This window comes from Schistocerca gregaria, chromosome 1 (assembly GCF_023897955.1).
Source record: "Schistocerca gregaria isolate iqSchGreg1 chromosome 1, iqSchGreg1.2, whole genome shotgun sequence".
Classification (NCBI taxonomy): domain Eukaryota; kingdom Metazoa; phylum Arthropoda; class Insecta; order Orthoptera; family Acrididae; genus Schistocerca; species Schistocerca gregaria.
In genome coordinates, this window is record NC_064920.1 from 301,227,601 (window position 1) to 301,251,058 (window position 23,458).

General features: G+C 37.5%; 1 protein-coding gene across 2 annotated transcripts in view; it reads right to left on the bottom strand.

The window, feature by feature from the left end:
• Window positions 1–623: 623 nt before the first annotated feature.
• LOC126342120 (ATP-binding cassette sub-family C member 10) overlaps window positions 624–23,458 on the bottom strand; it is a 371,444-nt gene continuing 348,609 nt past the window's right edge. For both annotated transcript variants that reach the window (XM_050001827.1, XM_050001828.1), the window contains 2 exons: window positions 20,896–21,035; window positions 624–1,307 (listed from right to left, as the gene is read on the bottom strand). In XM_050001827.1, the coding sequence (XP_049857784.1) occupies window positions 1,187–1,307; window positions 20,896–21,035 (261 nt within the window). In that variant the 3' untranslated portion in view covers window positions 624–1,186. The remainder of the gene's footprint in view (window positions 1,308–20,895; window positions 21,036–23,458) is intronic.

Genomic DNA, 23,458 nt, shown 5'->3' on the forward strand with positions numbered 1-23,458 from the left:
TTAATAAACAGTTACAGTAAATTACACAACTATAAATGTTATAAAAATGAAGTTTATATCACAAGACACACAGGAAATACCTGAAAAATGAAGAAATATTGGGAAGACAGCAAAATATCCTTTATACAATAATAAATTCTAATAATCTTTTGGGTAACCATTGCACTATTGAATTATTATTGAATTGCATTGTTCTGTCATGTAATAACCACAATCAAGTTCAAATCCAAAGACTACGTCTTCTGTGAAGCATAGTACTTAGCAGTGTAAGCATGTTTATTATTGACTCCAATGTACATCCGAAACAGAACTGAACTCCTGGACAGAGGGTGCCACTATTTATACAAATATTGAAATTCTAGGATATGTCAGCTTTACAAACATAAGAAATTTCCTAGACCTTCCAGAAATGATAAATGCTAAATAAAAAGTATTTCCTGATGATGAAGTTTGAACTGGTGACCCACAGTATGCCAGCCAGTAGCTCTTGGTCACTACTCCACAAGACATGCAGCATAGCTTGAGGCAGTATTATTGAATAACAACAATTCCTTGTTAAACCTTTTTTAATTGGTTAGATCGTTCGAAAGAAGGCCATGAAATATAAATAAAAAACAAGACAATTAGTAAAATAAAATTTTATTGAAACACAGTTCAAACATCCATGGGATAAATGAATTTTGCAACTGAATAAGTTGAGGCATTGTCCTCATTATCATGTTACAGACATTTTTATGAGTTATAATTTCATTATAAAAAAAACTGCAATCAGGAACATATTCAATATGATAAACACTGTTTCTTTTTAATTCACCTGACACGTTGTTTCATGTATCTAGTATTTGTTTTAACAATTTAACACTGAAACATTTACATTATATATGTATATTATGTATATAAATAAGGTTACAAGCATCCTGATTTCTTTGTATCTACTTCAATGAGATCATAATGAATACCATTCACAAATCTAGTTTAAGTATATTATACACTAACAATTGATATCATACAAAACTTTGGTATGCACATTAATTTGCACAGCTGAATTTGTGATTTCACACAAACAATGTCTTACACTTTACATTTTCAAGGCACAACTAGAGACATGACATGAAAGGATGTAATGACTCCTGTTCCATTTTCTCTTTCTTCATGTGATGCCCATTTAGGCAGTATTACGCATTCTTCAAGAAAAACGCATCTGCAGTTGTGGGCCAACTAACTGATAGAAATGGGATTTCTCATCTTTTAGCAAAGCGTCTGGAGAATCCAGTTCAAGAACTTTGCCACCACCCATTACCATCACCCTGCAGAAATAAGAGATTGAGATTTATTCATAAATCAAATTATGTTCCTTTCGGCAGTTGAGAACTTTAGTAAGCTTCTAAATTTTCAGTGCGAGTGAATTTCACCACTGTTCCAAAAAGAGAGAAAAAATACTTCACAATTAGTTATGCAGAGCCTAGTCATTCTTAGCTAAATGAAATGCATTTGAAATGATTATGGTGAAGAGGCTTCTTACAAAATAAATTTTTAAATGCACTGTATCATTCACAACAAAGCAATGCACAGTAATCAGAGACAAGACAAAGCAAGTCGACAAAATATGTCTTGAAGATGCACAGATCAGTGCAATCAGTGTGGACGGACAATTGTAGTCTGTCTGCAGTGTCGTGCACCAGTGAACACAATCCACTGACTGTCAGTACAACAAATCTAGTGGTTCTTTCATGCATGTTATATTTGGACGGCATTTGCGGGATCATTGACATGGAATGGTGGAGGTTGGTTTCAATGTGAGTTTCACACTGATATGTTGTTATTGAATTTAACAATAAAACACACACACACACACACACACACACACACACACACACACACACACACACACACACACACACAATGTGATCAAAATTATCCGGACACCTGGCTGAAAATGACTAACAAGTTCATGGCAACCTCCGTCGGTAATGCTGGAATTCAATAAGGTGTTGGCCCACCCTTAATCTTGATGACATCTTCCGCTCTTGAAGGCATATGTTCAATCAGGTGCTGAAAGGTTTATTGGGGAATGGCAGCCCATTCTTCATGGAGTTCTGCACTGAGGAGAGGTATCGATGTCAGTCGGTGAGGCCTGGCACAAGTCGACATTCCAAAACATTGCAAAGGTGTTCTATAGGATTCAGGTCAGGACTCAGTGCAGGCGAGTCCATCACAGGGATGTTATTGTTGCGTAACCACTCCACCATAGGGCATGCATTAGCAGGCGCTTGACCGTGTTGAAAGATGCAATCGTCATTCCCAAATTGCTGTTCAACAGTGGGAAGCAAGAAGGTGCTTAAAACATCAATGTAGGCCTGTGCTGTGATAATGCCATGCAAAACAACTAGGGGTGCTAGCCCTGTCCATGAAAAACACAACCATACCATGACACCACCGCCTCCAAATTTTACTATTGGCACTACACACACTGGCAGATGACATTCACCGGGCATTCACCAAACCCACACCCTGCCATTGGATAACCACACTGTGTACCATGATTCATCACTCCATACAACATTTTTCCACTGTTCAATCATCCAATGTTTATGCTCCTTACACTGAGCGAGGCGTTGTTTGGCATTTACAGCTTGATGTGTGGTTTATGAGCAGCTGCTCGACCATGATATCCAAGTTTTTCACCTCCCGCCTAACTGTCATAGTACAAGCTGTGGACTCTGATGCAGTTTGGAGTTCTTGTGTGATCATCTGGATAAACGTGTGCCTATTACACATTACAATCCATTCAACTGTCGGCTGTCTCTGTCAGTCAACAGACGAGGTCGGCCTGTACGCTTTTGTGCTCGCCCCTCAATACGTCAGGGGTACACTAAACACAGGAAGCAGCTACATGGGTATAACAGTGCTTGTGGCATGCACATGGTTTTTTTTTAGATTAGATTCCTCCCCATGGGAAACAAACCATTGGCCTGAAAAATTACCAGCTCACGGCACTGAGGTGGCTGTGCAAACTGTAAAAAATGTTAGATTACCTAAACAGGTCATTCCAAAGGATTTAAATATACTAAATTTCATGTTAGTAAATTGTTGAAGTGTCTTTAGCAGGATTGCCAAGTTACTCTCCAAAATAAACAACAGTAATTCCTATATTGTATTAGGTACCAAAAGTTGGTTAAAACCTGAAATAAATAGAATGAAATTTTGAACTCGGATTGGACAATGTTTAGGAAGGATAGGACTGGTGCTATGGGAGGTGGTGTGTACATTGCAGTTAAAAGCTGTTTAAATGCTTTTGAGATCGATACTGAGTTGTACTGTAAAATAGTCTGGATAAAGCTGTCAATCAGACAAGGTGTGACCATTGTATTAGGATGTTTTTATAGGCCACCAGCAATCAGAACAAATGTCGAACATTTCAGGAAAGTCTTAAGACATTGAGCATCTGTGTTGGAATTTAAAGGTATTGTACCCCATGTGCGAGAGAAATATGTGCCTAGCAAAAATATAGGGAAGGGAAAGGATCCACCTTGGTTCAACAAATTTTGCACAGTCATTTCAAATGTAGTCACTGCTTCGCTGCCAAACATAAATTATGTGAAATGATAGCAGCTGTCAAAATATCAATGAGAGATTCTTTAACGAATTTGAAAGATATATTTTATCTGCAGATTCTAAAAATTCCCAAAAAATATTGGCTGTACATAAAATCTATGAACACTACAAATGATTCAGTACCTCCTTTTGCTGAGACTACAGGTAATGTAATGGATGATGATAAACAGAAGGTCGAAATTCTAAACCTAGCTTTCAAAAAATGGTTTACGGTAGAGGACTGCAACATCATTCCCACTTTCAATTGTTGAACAAATGCAAGGATGGCTGACATAGTGTTTAGTATATCTGGGATTGTAAGACAGTTATGATCCTTAGGCGTCAGGAACGCATCTGGCCCAGACGGTATCCCCGTAAGATTTTATGTTGACCATGTTACAAATATAGCACCATTCTTATCCATCATCTACCAGAGATCATTGGAACAGTGGAAAGTTCCACAGGACTGGAAGAAGGCCCAGGTCATAGCAATCTATAAACAGGGCAGAAAATTGGATGCACATAATTACGGGCCCGTTTCATTGACATCAATTTGTTGTACAATCATGGAACATATTTTGTGTTCAGACATAATGACCTTTCTAGACTCTGAGAAGCTCATCTGCAGAAACCAGCACGGATTTAGGAAACAGTGGTCATGCGAGACACAGCTGGCCCTCTTTGTGCGCAATATACAACAGGCTTTAGATACCGGCTCCCAGGTTGATGCCATATTCCTCGACTTTCGAAAGGCATTTGACTGAGTTCTGCACTGTCGCTTGCTCCAAAAAGTGCGTGCTTGTGGTCTATCCGATGATATATGCAGTTGGATAGAAAGTTTTCTAACAGACAATAAGGAGTATGTCACCTTGAATGGGGAGACTTCAACAATAACAAGCGTGACATCAGGTGTGGCCCAGGGTAGCGTAATAAATCCACTGCTTTTTCAATTTATATTAACGATCTGGTTGATGGTATTGACAGCAGCATTAGACTGTTCGCAGATGATTCTGTAGTCTACAGGAAAGTAGTATCACACAAAAGCTGCGAACAAATCAATCAGAATCTGCAGAAAATAAATGAATGGTGTAATGACTGGCAGTTATCTCTCAATATTAGTAAGTGTAACCATCTGCATATAAGGGAAAATCCCCATTAATGTACAAGTGCAAAATAAATGCCCAGTCTTTGGAAGCAGTAACATCTGTCAAGTATCTGGGTGTGACTATTCAAAATGATCTCAAATGGAATGATCCAAGTAACATGCAAGGCTAACTCAACATTGCGGTTTATTGGTAGAATCCTGAAGTGATACAGCCCTTCAACAAAGGAAATTGCTTACAATACGTTAGTTTGTCCAGTCTTAAGAGTATTGCTCATCTGTATGGGACCCTTACCAGTTGTGTCTGATTCAAGAGATTGAGAAGGTCCACAGAAGAACGGCAAGGTTCGTGACTGGTATACTTAGCCATCGTGAGAGCATTACAAATCTCACAGAAACTATGAAGTGGGACATACTTGCAAACAGACGACATCCTAAACGGAAGGGGCTGCTCACTAAATTCCAAAATCCGATCTTTGCCGAGGATGTAGAGCATATATTATTACCACCAACTGTCAAATAGTGCAATGATCACCATTTAAAGATAAGGGAAATTAGGGCTTGTACTGAGGCATTCAAACAGTCATTTTATCTCCATGTGATCCGCGAGGGGAACGGGGAGGGGAGGGGGGGGGGGGGGGTAAATATGACTTTGGTGTGAATAGTGCCCTCTGCCACACATCACTTTGTGGCTAGCAGAGTATATATGCAGATGTAGACGTACATGTCCCTTCACATTTCCACTTCACTACCACATCAGAAACAGTGGATCTAGGTACGTTTCGCGTACAGGCGTATGACACAAGTGACACCCAACCACCTGACCACATTTGAAGTCCATGAGTTCCGCGGAGTGCCTCATTCTGCTCTCTCACGATGTCTAATGACTACTGAGGTCACTGATATGGAGTACATGGCAGTATGTGGCAGCACAATGCACCTAATATGAAAAACATACATTTTTGGGGGTAAATAGTGTGTGTGTGTGTGTGTGTGTGTGTGTGTGTGTGTGTCTATATGGTACATCATCTTCTGGGATCCACCCTCCACAATGCAGTCCTATTCTGCCACATCTCTGCCAAGTCCATGCAATTCCCTGTCACCAATACTCTTTCCACAAAAACTCAGGATCAATCTTCTAAGAGGTTCTCAGCCAAGAATGTTGTATTATTTTTCATCACTCTAGCTCCATTCCATTCACATCAGCGAATCCAAGAACATTTTTCATCTCAGTGAATAATTTTTCAGTGATTTGTAAATACTTTTGGAATCTTAGTGTGCTTTATTTAGACAAAGGGGTTACAAATATTTCTACAACAGTTGAAAATTACAGCAACACCAACAGTATAAAAACGGACTAAGATATTGCATAAGTTGAATAGTTGATGGAGTAGGAGTTGGTGGTAGGAGTTTCTTAGCAAGATATTGTTCATCTCCTTGCTCAATAAGAGGTTGTTGAATTCTTGGTGAGTATGTGGTTGTGTTTTGCAAAGCCAATGTGATATTGAATGTTCAGGGAATTACTGGCTAGAGGATGATTTTCAATAATTTTTGATGTTTTTCTTGCAAGGTTGAAAATGGTGAGCACTTCATCTCTCACAAGGCCTTGTGTACACCCAAAATCCCAAACAGTATCAAGGTTCATGTTTTATGTTAAACTGTAAGTACTACCTTTAACTGTTTGGTTGAAATATAGATACATTCAAATTTTCAGCAGAGATTGCAATGGTATAGCTCATGGGGTCTGTATCCTGTGCCTTTGTGACCACAGACCCCCCAACACATCAACACCTTTGCCACTCTTATATAATTTACAACTGCCACATTTTCATGTGCAGTGTACTTCCACTTTTATTTTATTAATCTATAGAACTATGTATGCTTTGTATTTCACATCACCAATATTAGATAACATGTGATGTTGCTTATTATTGTATCTGATGATATATTTACCACCTCTGTAATAACATTACATATAAAATTATTGTTGATAGCTCTTGTCATGGCATGACATTTATCTATATTGTACATACTAATGGTGTGACTTAATTAATTTTCACCAAGCTTTAACATTGGCAACATTATGACTTGAAAGGCTAACATAATTGCTCCATTCTTTGGCAATCATTTCTCTTTGCAATGACTTTACACCTTCAGCACTTTTTTTGAGTTTTACACGTATTACTTCACCACTTGGTTTAGTTCAGCCACAGCATGATAAGACTGCTGTATTTATTAGGTCTTCTTTAACAGTATGACATCAAGAGATTTCTGCATTTACTGTAGTTCCCATTCATTGACAGACACTTCCTTTTGTTATGACTGTACATCTATTGTACATTCTCTTGGATCGACTTGAGTTGTTTTACTATCTGTTCTTGGTATGATACATAGTATGACGTGAATAGATTTCTGTATATATTAAATTTTCCACTCTGCTGTTTCGAATTGAAGAGATTGTTATATTTATCACAGTTTCCAAACTTTCCACATTTTTTTACATCAGTTGTAGGATTTCCCTGTTGGACTTCAGTTATTTTACTACCTGGCTTTAATATTAGCCACAGTATGACATGAATGGATAACTGCATTTATTATATGGTTTTATTCTTTTGTAATTACTATCTTCCTTATGAAGTTATATAAATGTATCGCATGACTGCTTTGATACATTAGCATTTATATAAGTATTCAAGTTATAGGTACATTTTCCTTCCTTTTACCCTTTTCCTATTTAGTCTCCTTTTCTCACTTCCTTTTAGATTTAAGTTACTTTCTGTAAATTCCTACTTAATTTTCTTATATTGCCTGTTCCTCTGCTCCTGGTTCCCTAACCTTTTGTCCTCCATATTTCCCACCCCACCTTTTCATCTTCACCACCTCACCCCAACCCTATTCTCGTATCTCTATACTCTATTCTGTTACATCTCTCTACCCCCCATCCCATGCTTTCCCACTCCCTTTTCCTTCCTTGTACCCTTCATCCCTAATACCCAGCCTCCACCTTATTATATGCATATTCATTTACAGTTTCTACTCTAGTACCACTTTCAAATGAGCTCCCTCTCCACACCCTTATATTTGTGCCTACCTCTTATTATCATCATCCACCCTTTTTTGCTTCTACATCTAAAATTTTGTCTAGTATAAGTATGAACACAATTGCTTTGCAATATATTCTTACATTATAGAATGGAATGTTTATATGGAAAACAATCATAGACTCTTTAATAAAATGACTATATACAATCTGTAGGTACTCTTCAACAGATGGTTATGAAATGTTGCTTTGCAACTCATCTGTGGTGTACTAGGGCATTTTTGTATTTAATATTTCATATAGTAAAAGAGGTACAACAGTCACCTCTTACCATATCTGAATGTCTTTAAATGTTTATTAATGATTTTGTCAACAGTTGCAATATTATATTAAGCGACTAGTTTTGAACCTTACAGGTTCATTTTCAATCCTGGCCTACTGGGGCCACATAAGGCACTACATAGTTGTCAATGAACAGAAATTACACAAGTAGTATTACAATATAAAGTTCAAATGTAACAGAAATTAATTATTTGAATACAAACATACCTGCAGTGACAATGCTTGTCTTAATAATAAGCATAAACATGGTGACACATGCTTTATAAATGCTTGCAAAATGAATGCTACAATCCGCACATGTCTCTTACCCAGTCAACATCAAACTCGGGTTCAATACAGCCAACTGTACCAAAAAATTTCAATGATGCTAGCATCGCACCTCATGTATAAGCACAAGTCCTCACCTGGTATTACACATTTGAACAAAAGATAAAGCATTTTATGTTCAAGTACATGTCCACAGCCAATGGACCCTTCGAATTAAAATGAGGAATCACAGCACCTTTATTAACTATTCACTTTTAAAATAAAGTACAATGAAACATATCACATTCGGTGTTCCATTACAAATTTTGTGTTATAAATACAGATAGTTGTCCTCCAAACGCCTACATACATAAGTAGTTTAAATACATAAAACATTTTAAAACATCCTGTTTAGCCAATGTCTCATGGCACAGAATCATGACATCTCACCATGTATTGAAATCGCCTTGTCCTGGATTCAAAGTGCAAATCTGTTACTGTGAGTCCTGTAGTTGTAAATCACAGAGACTGAATTCTTAAGTACACATGCTCAAGCATTTTACATAATTCCAAACAATTGTGAGTTACTGGTCATACATGATGCATGAACATCCTTTTTTTTATATACTGCCCCTATGATTACGCCATAAGCCCGATACAAACATCATGACATGACATAATTTACTAACTAGGCATGCTAATCCAATTAGAGGTGCACTTAAGTGCTCTCCTACACAACATTGTTTCAGATTCAAATATCATGATCTAACAAATCTGCTGGTGTGACATGCATATCTAATTATGGATTACACTCAAGTGATATGATATCCACTATAAAGCGTACAAGTATGAAACACTGTGTTATATATCATGCAGTGGGCAGTCTTTTCTATTTATTCACTGTGTAATCATCATACACTATTTTGGGCACCTAATGCAGTAACTGAAAACTAAAAAGGCTATTATGTGTGGGCTGCATGCAAAACCCACAAACTCTCAACTAAAGATAAAATTAAATTAAAATTAAGAAATAAAGTTTAAAAAGTCAAGAAATAAAATTTTCAAAATCAGGCCTTTGTGTCCGGCCTCCATGTATGAGCATTTTTGCATGTCATCTGCACATACTATTTAAAATTATTTTATCCTAGATATCATCCCATACCCACCTTACACTATGTTAATACCCTTTCACTACCATCTACCATTTATCGGGAAATGGCAGTGGCATTTCAGAGTGCATGGCAAAGCCATTGGTGACATTAAGTGGACTTCCAATGATATGTCCATTTGTAACTAAATACATGGGTAGACGCAGAGGGCTTACATTACGCTAATCTACATAACGTAATTGTATTAAGCAGTTCATGAAAACACAAAAAACATAAGTCACTCCAAGCACCAAGTCAATTTGGTGAGCATGACTGTATGAGGACGAGCAGTAATTGGTCAATTGTTGCATCCACTTACAGAACCACTATTCTTACGGTGGCAAATAGTTTTTTGTCTAACTCAAAGACCCCCATAAGAAGTGCAACCATAACAAAAGTGTGAAGTAATCAGGTTAATGTGTTAGTATTCAGCCATTGTATGCTTTTATGTATCTCCTTTTACTCAAATTACCGTTTATAGAAACGAATCCTCTAAAAAAAAGTGGAAGTTATGGATTTGGGTAAAAGAGGGAACACAAAGGCATATAATAGTTTAATACTATCAGATTAACCTGAATACTTCACACTAGTTGCACTGCTCTTAGGCATCTTGGGGGCTAAACAGAACACTATTTGCCACATTAAGATTATTGACTCTATAAGTGGATGTGTCAATTAACCAACCACAGCTTGACATCATACAGTGATGCTGCCCTAATTGGCTGGGTGCTTGGAGTGTTCTGTTTTTTTGTGATTTCTTGAACTGCTTATTGCAATTTATATTGACAAGGATAGCATAATGTAAGCACTATGCGTCTACCCGTGTATTTATTAAAAACAAAGATTCCAAGACTTACCAAGCGGGAAAGCGCCGGCAGACAGGCACATGAACAAAACACACAAACACACACACAGAATTACGAGCTTTCGCAACTGGCAGTTGCTTCGTCAGGAAAGAGGGAAGGAGAGGGAAAAATGAAAGGATGTGGGTTTTAAGGGAGAGGGTAAGGAGTCATTCCAATCCCGGGAGCGGAAAGACTTCCCTTAGGGGAAAAAAAGGACAGGTGTACACTCGCACACACACACACACATATCCATCCGCACATACACAGACACAAGCAGACATATTTAAAGGCAAAGACTCTGCCACTGCCATTTCCCGATAAATGCTAGATGGCAATGCAAGGGTATTAACAGGGTCTAAGGTGTGTATGGCATATCTAGGATAAAATGTTTTTAAACAGTGTGTGCAGATGAAGTGCAAAAATGCTCGTACATGGATGCCGGCCACAAAGGCCTGATTTTTAAAATTTTATTCCTTGACTTTTTAAACTTTATTTCTTAATTTTAATTTAATTTTATTTTGTTTTCAGTTGAGGGTTTGAAGGTTTTTGCATACAGTCTACACATAATAGCCTTTTCAGTTTTCAATTACAGCATTGGGTGCCAAAAATAGTGTATGATGGTCTCACAGAGAATAAATAGGAAATACTGTCCACTGTATGATACATAACACAGTGTTTCATACAAGAGTATTTGTAGTGAACATTTTACCATTTGGGTGTAATCTGTAATTAGATATGCATGTCAAGCCAGTACATATGTTATATCATGATGTTTGAATTTGACACAGAGTTTCGTGGACAAGTACTTACGTGTGTCTGTAATTGAATTAGCAGGTCTAGTTAGTAAGTTATGTCACATCATGATGTTTGTATTGGACTGGTGGCATAATGTTTGTATTGGACTGGTGGCATAATCATAGGGGCAGTATACAAAAATGGTTTTTCATGCAGCAAGCACCATGAGTAATGCAAAATTGTTTCAAATTATGTAAAATGTTTGAGTATCTGTATTTCAGTATTTGTTCTCTATGTTTTATGACAACAGGACTCACATGAAGGGATACACACTTCGAGTGAAGGACAAGGTTACACATGATTAGATGTCATAATGATTTTATGCTGTGAGACACTGTTTCAGCAGTATTAAGTAATTGTTTTTCCAAAACTTATTGACCAAACAAATCATACGTATTGGTTTCAAATGTTTTATATATGTAAAATATTTATGTATGTAGACTTTTAGAAGACAACCATCAGTATTTATAAAGAAAAATTTGTAATGAAGCACGAAATGTGATAATATTTCATTCAGGGTGTACACATGGACAAGAAAAAAAAGCTCCCAGATGTTTCCTGGATTTCTCAGTTAAAGTACATTTTTCCCACATCAAAATAAACTTTTTTCTTGACGAAAATACATTTTTTCTAGACAATGTACTTTCCCTTGGAGCTGTATAACTTACAAATCCTTTGAATGCTAAAGGTATTATATACCAGCATAGAACTTCCCAGGACTTTAGGAAGCGACCCAACAAAAAACAATGGATTCTGATGTGCAGCAACATGTACACTGCATATTTTTGTATTATGAAAGTATAAGTACAAATTACACCAATTACAACATAGTAACATTCAAAGCACTGAAATTGAGATTACGGTACACTTTTGTCGGCCAATCATGGCTCTTGTTATGTGATTTGCCAGTCCATGACAGCAGATATTCAGAGTCAGACGATTTTAACACCACTGTTAAAAAGCACAAACACACAAATAGGAAAAGTTAATAGTTAAAATTAATATACATTCAGTTAAGCTACATGCCAAGCTAAGCTTTCACCTATAATACTGATCATGAAATTGTTTTACTGTTTTTGCCAGGGGTGTAGTTAGACAGGATCCAAAGAGCACAGCTTAAACTGCAGTAGTTAAATATTGCTGACAAGCACAATTATAAATTTCACTGTTGTGCACTGAATATTTTATGGATTACCTGGCTGAATAAATGTTCTGACAAGCACTTTGACTTTTCCATAGAAAAGCCAGTTATGAGTGAAATTGCAAAAGAATTCAACTCACATAATTTTTTTAAGGATAATTATATTTTTATACTTTCTACCATCATTACTGTATAATTTATAATCTGTGAAAGAACTAAAACAAATATGAAAAACTAACCTTAAAGCTTGGTCTTTATTCGTGAGAGATTCCTTGAAGACATATCAAACACAAATTTGCTTGAAGTTTTAAATAATGACATAAATGGCTGGTATTCTGGACCTGGTTGTCAAATTATTCAGTTTTGAATGAGAGTCAAACACACTGTGATTTAAGAAATTAATCACACATTCTCATATGTAGCATAATTCATCTTGCCTAAAAGGAAATTTACTTTGCAAGTAGTGCTTTTCAAATTGCAATATTTTACCACAACCTGTTATAAATGTAAACAGCTCTGATGTCTAGCTCATGAAAAAGGCTTTGTTGTTATGAAGTATTGCATAGTCGTCATCCTAAAGGGTTTGACATATTTTGCTGCCAGCAGACGGTCGTGTATGTAATTTGTTTTGTGGCACATTTTCTTTGCAAATAAAATTTTATTTTGATGTTATTCTCTCATTTATGTTTTCTTGCTGCATTAAATTTTGAAGTAGCAGGCCAAAGTAAAATTCTCTGTTAGACTATCAGTTCTTACCAGTCAAAATTACAAATATTTAACTGGAGACTAAAACAAGAAAGTATCCCAGTTTCTCGGTTGATTCCTGGATGAAAAAATTCCCCGGTTTTTCCAGACTGCCTGGTTGTCCTGGGGTGCATACACCCTGTGCACTGTACTTTACATTAAATGTGACTGGTTAATAAAGGTGATTTGGTATCCCATTTTAATTTGATGCATCGCTCACTGTGGATGCGCACTTGAATACGAAATGCTTATTTATGCTCGAATACATAACAGGTACATGAAACACTAGTATTTATATTTATGTAATACTTGTACATTTGTTTTTGTCATTCATTGTATTGATATAAGGTTTAATAAAGATCCTTAGAAGCATCCACAGTTAAAATGTGACATGCCAATTGGCTGCAGATGTGCGCTTATACATGATGTGCAATGCTAATGTCATCGAACGTTTCCTAGTGCTGTTAGCTCTGTTAACCTACAGCTTGATTTTGACTTGGTAAGAGGCATGTGTGGATTGATTTATTCATTTTCCAATGATTTATAAACCATCTGTTGCCACTTTGATGTTTATTATTAAAATCAGGCACTGTCATTGCAGGGAAGTTTGTAACCAAACAACAATATTATGAAAAGGATAGCTGGTACTCAATATAGCAGAGACACTGAGTCGCAGATAGGCAATACAAAAAGACTGTCGGAAAGTGACCTCTTGGCCAACAAGGCCTTCAGTGAAAACACACACACACACACACACACACACACACACACAAATGAAACTCACACAAAAATGACCACAATCCCTGGCAGCCGAAGCCAGAAATGGTCTGGCTCCGGCTGCCAGAGACTGTGGCCCCGTGTGTGTGTGTGTGTGTGTGTGTGTGTGTGTGTGTGTGTGTGTGTGTGTGTGTGTGTGTGTGTGTGTGTGTTGTCTATTTTTGGCAAAGGCCTTATTGGCCAAACATTCACTACCTGACAAACTTTTTGTTGTGTCCATCTGCAACTCAGCATATCAGGTATTTGGTGAGTAGCAACTATCCTTTTCAAATATTGTTAAACTCCATGCTGGATTTTCCACTGCTTGTATTCAAATAATTAATTTCTGTTGCATCTGAACTTATTATTGTAATATCACTTTTGTATTCAATGTTCACTGACAACTGTGTTCTGTTTTTTGTAACCTCGGTAGGTCAGGTTTGAAGATGAACCTGTAAGGTTTGAAATTAGTCACCCAATATAAGTACTGCAACTGCTGACAGAATAGTTAACAAACATTTTATGAAACTTAATAAAGTTGCTGGTCCCCTTTCAACAAAATGCTAAAACTAAAGAATTTTTAAATTTCCTGGCATAAGTGCTTTTGTTTACATGATATATTTACAACTTACAAGAAAGTCAGTGCAAATTGTCACTGAAATTCAACTGAGCTGTGGTTTTTATGAATGTGTTTGTGGTTTTGATTATAAAAACATATAAACTAAATGGACTGCCAATTATGCTGTAAGCTGCAAAGATGCGATGTTCTGCTCACAGTGGATCATGCATAACATGCTAACGTGAGTTTAGTAACTGCAGTAACCATAAACAGTGTTTCTCTAGCTAATGCAGTTATTTGCAGTGTATTTTGTGGTCAACATACACCGCACCATACCAAAGATCACCTGATGATGTGCCCGATGCAACATCTACGGGAACTAGACAGACTTTATGCATAAGAGCAAGGAAACCAGCACAATAGTGACCCCTCTATGTGTTGCATCCACCTCGGAATTTAATCTGTCAATTAGTGGTGTTACCGATTTCATAGTGCATCATACTGATTTTAGCGCACCATGTTACTCTCACTGTCAACATAATCATGTGATAATGAATCCTGAAATTACAGTGAGCATGACTATTATCCATTACAAACACAAAATAAGGTCTACAGAAATTACAGTAAAGGAGAGAAACCAATATGATAGATGAAACAGTGGCAACCAAAGGTAATAATATAGATCACGAAAACACGATAGACAATATTGAAGAACATGAAGACACAGAAGAAGACTAGTCTAATTGTGAAAAGGATATGGATGATCCAGAATCTGGCAGTGACAAAAGGCTGTTATGAAGTAATGGAAGCCAGTTGTCTGCCTATCTGTCAAGTCCACCAAAGAGGAAACAGTGGGGTGACATACCTTTTGGAAAGGCAAAAGAGATCACTTCATTCAGGATTCTGGAAAAACTAAATGATTATGCTTTAATGAAGTACAGAAATGACATCATAAGGTGTATGACATGCATCATCTATTATATTTACTTCACATGGTACAGAAAGGGGAGGAAGGCCAGTGTTCAAAATTACGATTAAGTAGCTGGAAAATTCAGGTTGGTGGCAACTGTTCTATGTGCTAATATTCATGACAGGGATATTTGTGCTAGGGGGCTTGGAGAAGGCCTAAGAAATAGAACTGACTCAATTCACTGGATCTATCTATGTATGGACAACAAGTTTTAAACAGAGACACCACCTTGGCTCATGGGCAACAGCAAAATGTGTACCAGGCATACAGATGGTGACATGAATGAAAGATGTGATGAGTTTCACAAGGAGGTAATGCCCTTAATGAATCCATGGAACATATACAAATTTATTATTCCGATCACAGTGGTACATTCATTGTGAGCTCTGCATTTCAGGGGAGATAAGTTGGTAAGAAGCTTGGTTCTGAGTGATTGTGCAAAAATTCTTTCCTACACCATCCAGCCTGTTATGACAGCAAGTGGATATATGTTTCCAAAGATGCTGGTAATTTATCAGGAGCCTAGAGATCAGTCTGGACTGTAAATAGTGCAATACGTACTGAAACTGCAAAATCTGATTCAAGTTGCCTCAAAATACAGTCTAATCAAAAACCAAATCCTGATACAATTCCTTCAAGACATCTACTTCCCATGTACAATGAACAAGTCTCTTCTTGTGATTGATTCAATTGAAACATGTTATGACAGGACTCATATCAATGCTACCCAATTGTAAAACAAGGTGTATACAGTGGAGACCATCCCTCCTGGGAGCACATCTTACATTCAGCCACTTGATGCGTTATTCTTCTGAGATTTAAATATGGTGCTGAAGCAGACTGAAGATCACAGTATCCTGAATGACTACAAGTTCACACCATTGTAGACAGATTCAATTTCACTGCTGATGTGTACTGTATACAATCAATTCTGTTCTCCACCTTTACAGACTTTGTTCGATACTCTTGGACAGTAAATGGACATGATTTCTTCAGACCAAATGTAGTTTTGATGATCAAATGCACTGTGACTTGGAAGATGGCTTCATGCAGGCATTTATGATGTGCTCCTACTGTGATAAGTGCAACTCTGTTTCTGGCACTTTATACTCTGTGTTCATGTTCATCCTTGTAATCTTTTGGCAAGAGCTACAAACAAAGCATTTTTTTGAGTCGGTGACTGAATATGGGCATGACTTTCAAGTGCAGTGTAACTGTTGATGGCAAATATTGTGCACATATCTGTAATATACATGTAAAACTCTTATACATAAACCAAAACTTAGTGGCAATTGAAATCACAACTTGCGCTAACTCCAAAGATATATGAAACTTATTCAGTTTATGTAACTCTTGCTAACTGCCTTTATCAGTTTTCTTCAGTCAACCACACAGTACACCACATAGACTGACAGTCTACGATGTTCGTCTTTGGCTTTCATCACATTAGTAAATTCAACAGTGTGACTCGATCGATATAATGGTGCCTGCACATGTAACTACAGTTTTTGGTGACCATTTTATGGCACAGTTATTCAATGTCACGCACATTTGTTTTATTTCTGTCAGACACTTTCTGCATATGTTTTCATTTTTATGCTGTGACATCTGCATTATGTAACCAAGATTAATATATTTCAATGATGATTTTGTTTATGGAAGTCAGATAATACCCACCATGTAAGTAAATTTCAAAAATAATTTAATTTTTAATTTATTTTCAAACCTACATTGTATTGTCGTAATATTACATATTTTCTGGTCCACTGTATTTTCATGCATTCTGTATACACTAATCAGTCAGAACATTATGATCACCTACCTAATAGCCGGTATGTCAACTTCTGGAATGGATAACAGGGGTGATGTGTCCTGACATGGAAGCAATTAGGCCTCGGTAGGTCACTGGAGGGAGTAGGCACTGCATCTGCACACATAAGTCACCCAATTGTCATAAATTCCAAGGAGGAGGGCAATGGCCTCTAACACCATGTTCAATCACATTCCAGAAGTGTTCGATCGTGTTTGGATTTGGTGAGTTGGAGGAGCAGCATATCAACTGGAACTCGCCATTGTGTTCCTCAGATCACTCCATCACACTGCTGCCCTTGTGACAAGGTGCATTGTCTTGTTGAAAAAAGCCACTGTCTTTGTGAAACATGATCATCATGAGGGGATGAATCTGGTCTGCAACCAGTTTACAATACTCCTTGGCCATCATGATGCCTTGCAGGAGCTCTACTGGACACACAGATGCCCATGTGTGTGTTCCACAGAGCATAATGGAATCATTGCCAGCTTGTCTTCATCCCACAGTACAGATGTTAAGGATCTCTTCCCCTGGAAGACTACGGATTTGTGCAGCCCTGTGCATAATGAAGAAGGTACCGGGATTCATCAGAGCATGCAATGCTCTGTCACTGCGCCAACATCCAGTGCTGATCGTCACATGCCCATGGCAGTTGTAGTTGCTGATATCGTGGTGTTAACATTGGCACATGCCTGGATTGTTGGCTGTGGAGGCCCATTGTTAGGAGTTTTTGGTGCATTGTGTGTTCAGACACACTAGTATTTTGACCAGTATTAAAGTTTGATGTTAGTTTCACCACAGTTTGCCACCTATCCTGTTTTACCAGTCTGCCTGGCCATTGATAATCTGCCCAGCCATTAGTAATGAGGGGTGGACACCCAACCCCACAACATCTGGACGTTGTTTCATCTAGGTTTCACCATGTTTTGAAGACACTCACCGCAGCACTCCTCGAACACCCGACAATTCGTGCAGTTTCCAAAATGGTCGCACCGAGCCTCCGGGACTTCACAATCTGTCCTCAGTCACACTCAAACAGATCGCACACCTTTGCCAGTCTACACACGGAAAACATGCTTGTTGATATTACATGCACTGCATGTATATTTCACTGGCAGTCATTCCTTGCCTGTATAGTTTTATATTGATAGTAGGTCAGTGGACATAATGTTCTGGCTAATCAGTGTATATACACCTTTTCTGTGTGGTGCTTGAAAATGGCCAAAAGCTGAAATCATGATTGTACAGCAGAATAAATGCTCTGTAGAGTCAAATGCCAGAATATTCTTTAAAAAAAATAAAAAACAAAAATTTTAAAAAACTATGAAGAATGTTAGTTAATATTAAAGGACTGACTATACACTGCTCTGCAAAATGTATGGATGAGACAGATAAAGTAACACAACATATTAACTACTAGAAATAAATGAAAGTGCAGGAAAATGTTGCCACTTGTGCACAGAAAGTTGGACACCACACAACGTGAAGTGAGCATGACTACAAGCATAGCGCCAAAGATGACTGGACCCAAAACATGAGGCAGTTGAAGGACAGTATGTGTCAATCAGCAAGCACATTCAGCTCATTGCTAAGGTATTTTTCATTACAACATGGCCCAAGGACAACATTAACATCAGTTCACACTTGAAAGAATCATTAGGAACCTGGAAGAAATACGAAGTGTGACAAGTGTAGCCCAGGAGTTTGGTGTTGCTCACAACATCGTTTCACATGCATGGGGAGTATTCTGAAGTACAGGCACTGCTGTATGAAGAAGAGGAGGTGGTCAACTATGGTTAACTACTGCAGCAGATGCCCACTACATAGTGCAACAGGCAAGAATAATCCCAGGTCAAACAGGGGGTGCAATTGCAACAACATTTAACATGACTGCAAGGCTCACAGTCACTCCCTCCACAGTGGCATGAATAGTGTGCAGGGATGGTCTCTATGCCCAACAACCAGTACGCCAAGTTCCATTGACATCCACACATCAGTGACACTGTTGTGATGGGGCCAAGAGCATAGGGACTGGATCAACGAAGAGTGGGGTCGCATGATCTTCTTGGATGAGAGAATATTCAGTCTGAGTAGTGATTCTGGATGTACCCTCATATGGTGAGAGGTGGGAACATGTAATGCATCCAGGAACATTGTTGAATATGATCATTCTGGTGGTTCAGATGGTATGGTGTGGGAGGCATAATGTTGTGTGGGTGTAACGACTTCCAAATCTTTTAAGACAGCCACTCACTGGTCAATGTTATTGTGGCACTGTGACATCCATATGCATCTTTTCAGGGGTGCATTTGATCCCGACTTCATTTTTATGAATGACACTGAGAAACAGCATGATAATGCACAAATGGAGGAGCTCTTGGAACAAGAGGATATTGCACAAATCGACTAGTCTGCCCATTTCCATGGAACATGTGTGGGATGCCTTAGGGAGATGTATTGCAATACGTTCACATGCACCAATGATCATCAAACAGCTGTCGACTGCACCAGTGCAGGAATGGAACAACCTACCACAAGAACTCCTTACCAACCCTGGGTTCAGCATGGAAGTATGTTGTAGAGCATGCACTGCCGCCCATGTTGCTCTCACACTCCATTAAGAACCATGTCCTGCCTTTTGTAATATTCAGGGGACCATCATAAATTGCAGTGTCTTCAGTATAATTACTGGCTTTGAATAACTGTGTTATTTCTATTCATCATTATGTATTTCTTTCAGTTAGCTTCCATACTACACTGCAGAAGTTCTTCCTATTTTTCTCCTAGTTTCATTGAATTGTGTTACTTAGCAGCAACGCATCATGCAGAAGCTAGGGGCCATCCTTAAGTTTTGCATAGCAGTGTATATGATAATGAATATAAATTTAATAATGATACTCAAGGTACCCTCCGCCACAGACCGTCAGGTGGCTTGCGGAGTATGGATGTAGATGTAGATAATAAGGTAATGCATTTGTAATTGTCCCTGACCTTAATGTGAGCTCTTTGTTCTGCACACCATGATACAGCAGAGCAACCACACAAACGCTGTATAGCCACATCTGATTTCAAGCTGGCCACGATTTAGTGCAATGAAGCATGTCAAGACAATCCTATATGATAAATTGTTAACTGTACGACCACAGTGAATGGATAATGTTTTGTAATTTAGTATTGTTCCACACCTCATACTGAGAAGATGTAAGTTATATAAGCTGTCACACTCTGTTTTATGCAGATGCTGTAACTGATAACACACATTATCATAAATTCAGATGTGATGAATAAGCAGTTATTTTTACCAAGGAAATTACTTATTTGAAGAACCTAATAATTATGTGAATGGGATTTGAGAAGATGTTTAGCTGATCTGTCAAAGAAGATTTTAATAACTACCTATACGAAAATACCTATATGAAAATATAATCCAGTTTATAGCAAAGGATAATAGGACACCACAGCATAACACAATTACTAAACATATACAGATATATTTGCTGCCTTCTATGTGGCAACAAACAAATTATACTGTGTATACTCTGAATAGATAAAAATTTCAAGGCTTTTAAGGCTGGCAAAGTCTTAACGGGTTCTATGAGCTATAAGGGTGTACAGTCAATTGCTTGTCTATGTCTGAGGTTACAATTAACATCAGAACAATGCATAAAGTTACTAAATAATTTACCAATTAAGCAATGGTCATTTGAAGAGTACAAAGCTTTTAAATAAATAAACAGTAGTTAATATTTTTATTCTAATTCTAAAGCAAAGTATCAGCATAAATTTGAGATTGCATTACATACCTATCAAAGTCAGCAACAGCATGAGGACGGTGCGCAATACAAATAACAGTGCTCTGTTGGAAGGCATTTCGAAGAGCACATTGTATGGCACGGTCTGTCTCTGCATCAACGTGGGCTGTTGCTTCATCCACACACACTACCTATTAAACAAACAAATGTAAATGCTCTCAACAATAAACTATGTATACTTTTTAAACAAATAATTCTTAATATGCTTGTGTTTCTGATGTGACTAGAAACCAGAGTTGTTCAGCTATTTATAAATAAAACAGTTTACTGTAACAGTCACCTGTTTATTGTCTCACTATGTGTTCTGACAGCTCCCGCCATCATCTTCAAGTGAGGAACAGGATTTTACATTCCTGGTGTTAGCAAAGAGCACACCTTTTCACAGCAGCAGACAAGATTTAAGGCATGTTATGTTTTTTTTTCTTTTTTTATGGTGAAACAACTTTTTTTTTTTTTTTTTTTTTTTTTTTTTTTTTTTTTTTTTTTTTTTTTTTTGCAGTATGTGTAAGAGATACGCTTTCTTACACAGAGTACAAAGGTACCAATGATTCAATTGCACTGCTCTAACACTAGGAATTTAAGATGAGATATCTATCAACATTTAGGCTCAAATTTTGAAAGGCCCAGTTTTTTAATCTAAATTTCTTCCCCTAGAGACCGAATTCCATTCAGTTTACTGTTTTCCATAAAGACATATGTTCTGCTGGAAACTGTCTCCCTTCACACATATATCGGTTCAAATAGATGTTGCTCCAGCATGGTCCTGCCCTGCTATGTTCTTTAAACAAGAAATTGCAAGTGAGTGAACTGTGTGCAATAGTCCCGTATAGTAGACAGCAAGATATCTTGGTTTGTACCCCATGGTTTCTCTCTCTCTCTCTCTCTCTCTCTCTCTCTCTCTCTCTCTCTCTCTCTCTGTCGGTGATGACAGAAAACAGTCACACTCCATATTTAAATAGACAGCATCCTAATCTAATGATCAATTCCAAATCAATTCATATGTACAGTATCAAATATACTTACAATGGAAGACATTAAAAAACACCTTATTGGAATTAATGGGGTTCTAACATGAAATCTCTGGTAGTTGGAATTACCGCAGTAAATAATAAACACAGTAATAAATAAATAATCAAGAATGTTTGTAAGCTATGAGATAAATTAAAAGAAGGATTTTTTTAAAAAGAAAATCAGTGGATCATACAATGTTTTGAGAAAGAATACTTTTGTTTTAAAATTAAGTGACACATAGTATATTGTCAAGCTTGGGTGCAAATTCCAATCACCAAATGACATTCCCTCTTTAGGCAAGGAACAGACAATGTCAAACAATGACTTCAAGATGTTGGCACAGCAACAACAACATAATGGGTTACACTACTAATGTGGTCTTGACCTCCTTGGACATTAAGGCATTGCACTAGACAAATATAGCTAACTAGTTATCCAGGAAACACTTTGCTCCTTTGGGCATCTATCACTGTCAGTTTGCTTTCAGAAGTAGCTACTTGTCGTAGGTCTAATGACACTGGAGAGTTTTCAGTTACCTTGAAATTCCCTACCATTTCTATCAAGCAGTGAGTTCAACAGGAAAGACTGATACTTTTGATGCCCTCAGTTGATCTGATTACGGAAGATGCATCCTCCCTGATGAAATCAGCCTTTCAGAAGTTTTATATGTGGAGCTCTTATGAGTAGAGTAGGATAAAAATCTGAGTAGAAAAAGTGACATGACTTCAATGACAAGGCATTCATCAAGTGGCAATTAGGCAAACAATGCAGTTCATAGTGATGCATGACCTACAAGAGCAACTGTCTTCAGTTTTCTAGTTATTGAAATGGGCACAGATTGACATATGGTATCTCTCTCTCTCTCTCTCTCTCTCTCTCTCTCTCTCTCTCTCTCTCTCTCACACTCACACACACACACACACACACACACACACACACACACACACACACACACACACACACACACAATGTATTAGTGGAGCCATATCAAGAGATAATTAAAAGGCAGAATATACTCCACCCCCTCCCTCAACCCTTCGTAGTTTGCCAATGACTGTTGTCACTGATTCAATATGTTGCAGAATTCTACATTCTTGACTTCCTCCCTGTTGTACTAATGTTCATAACTTCTTTGTACATCAAGAATTCAGGATGTTACAGAACTTACAACGATTCTTTACTTTCACCAAAGAATTTATGAGGAATCATACAGCTTTACAGTAATAGTTCCATTATGGCATCACTTCACTATCTTTAGTTTTTGTGAAGATTTCCCATTCCTTGTGTGCTTTAAATGATGGCAGTTTCTCAAATAAATCATCTTCTCTGTTTAAAACAATAACAATATTCCTTACACATCTAACCAGTTTCCTTTCCTTTTCTCTGTATTAGAGTGTTCTTAGGTAACCTTCAGCACAGACTCTCTGAATTAATAGTGTTAATCTCTCTTACAGTTCATTCAAATCATGAAGAGCTATGGAAGAATTTGGGTTATCCTCTGTGTATGCTATAAAATTTAATTCTGAGCAGTTAGAAGTGCACA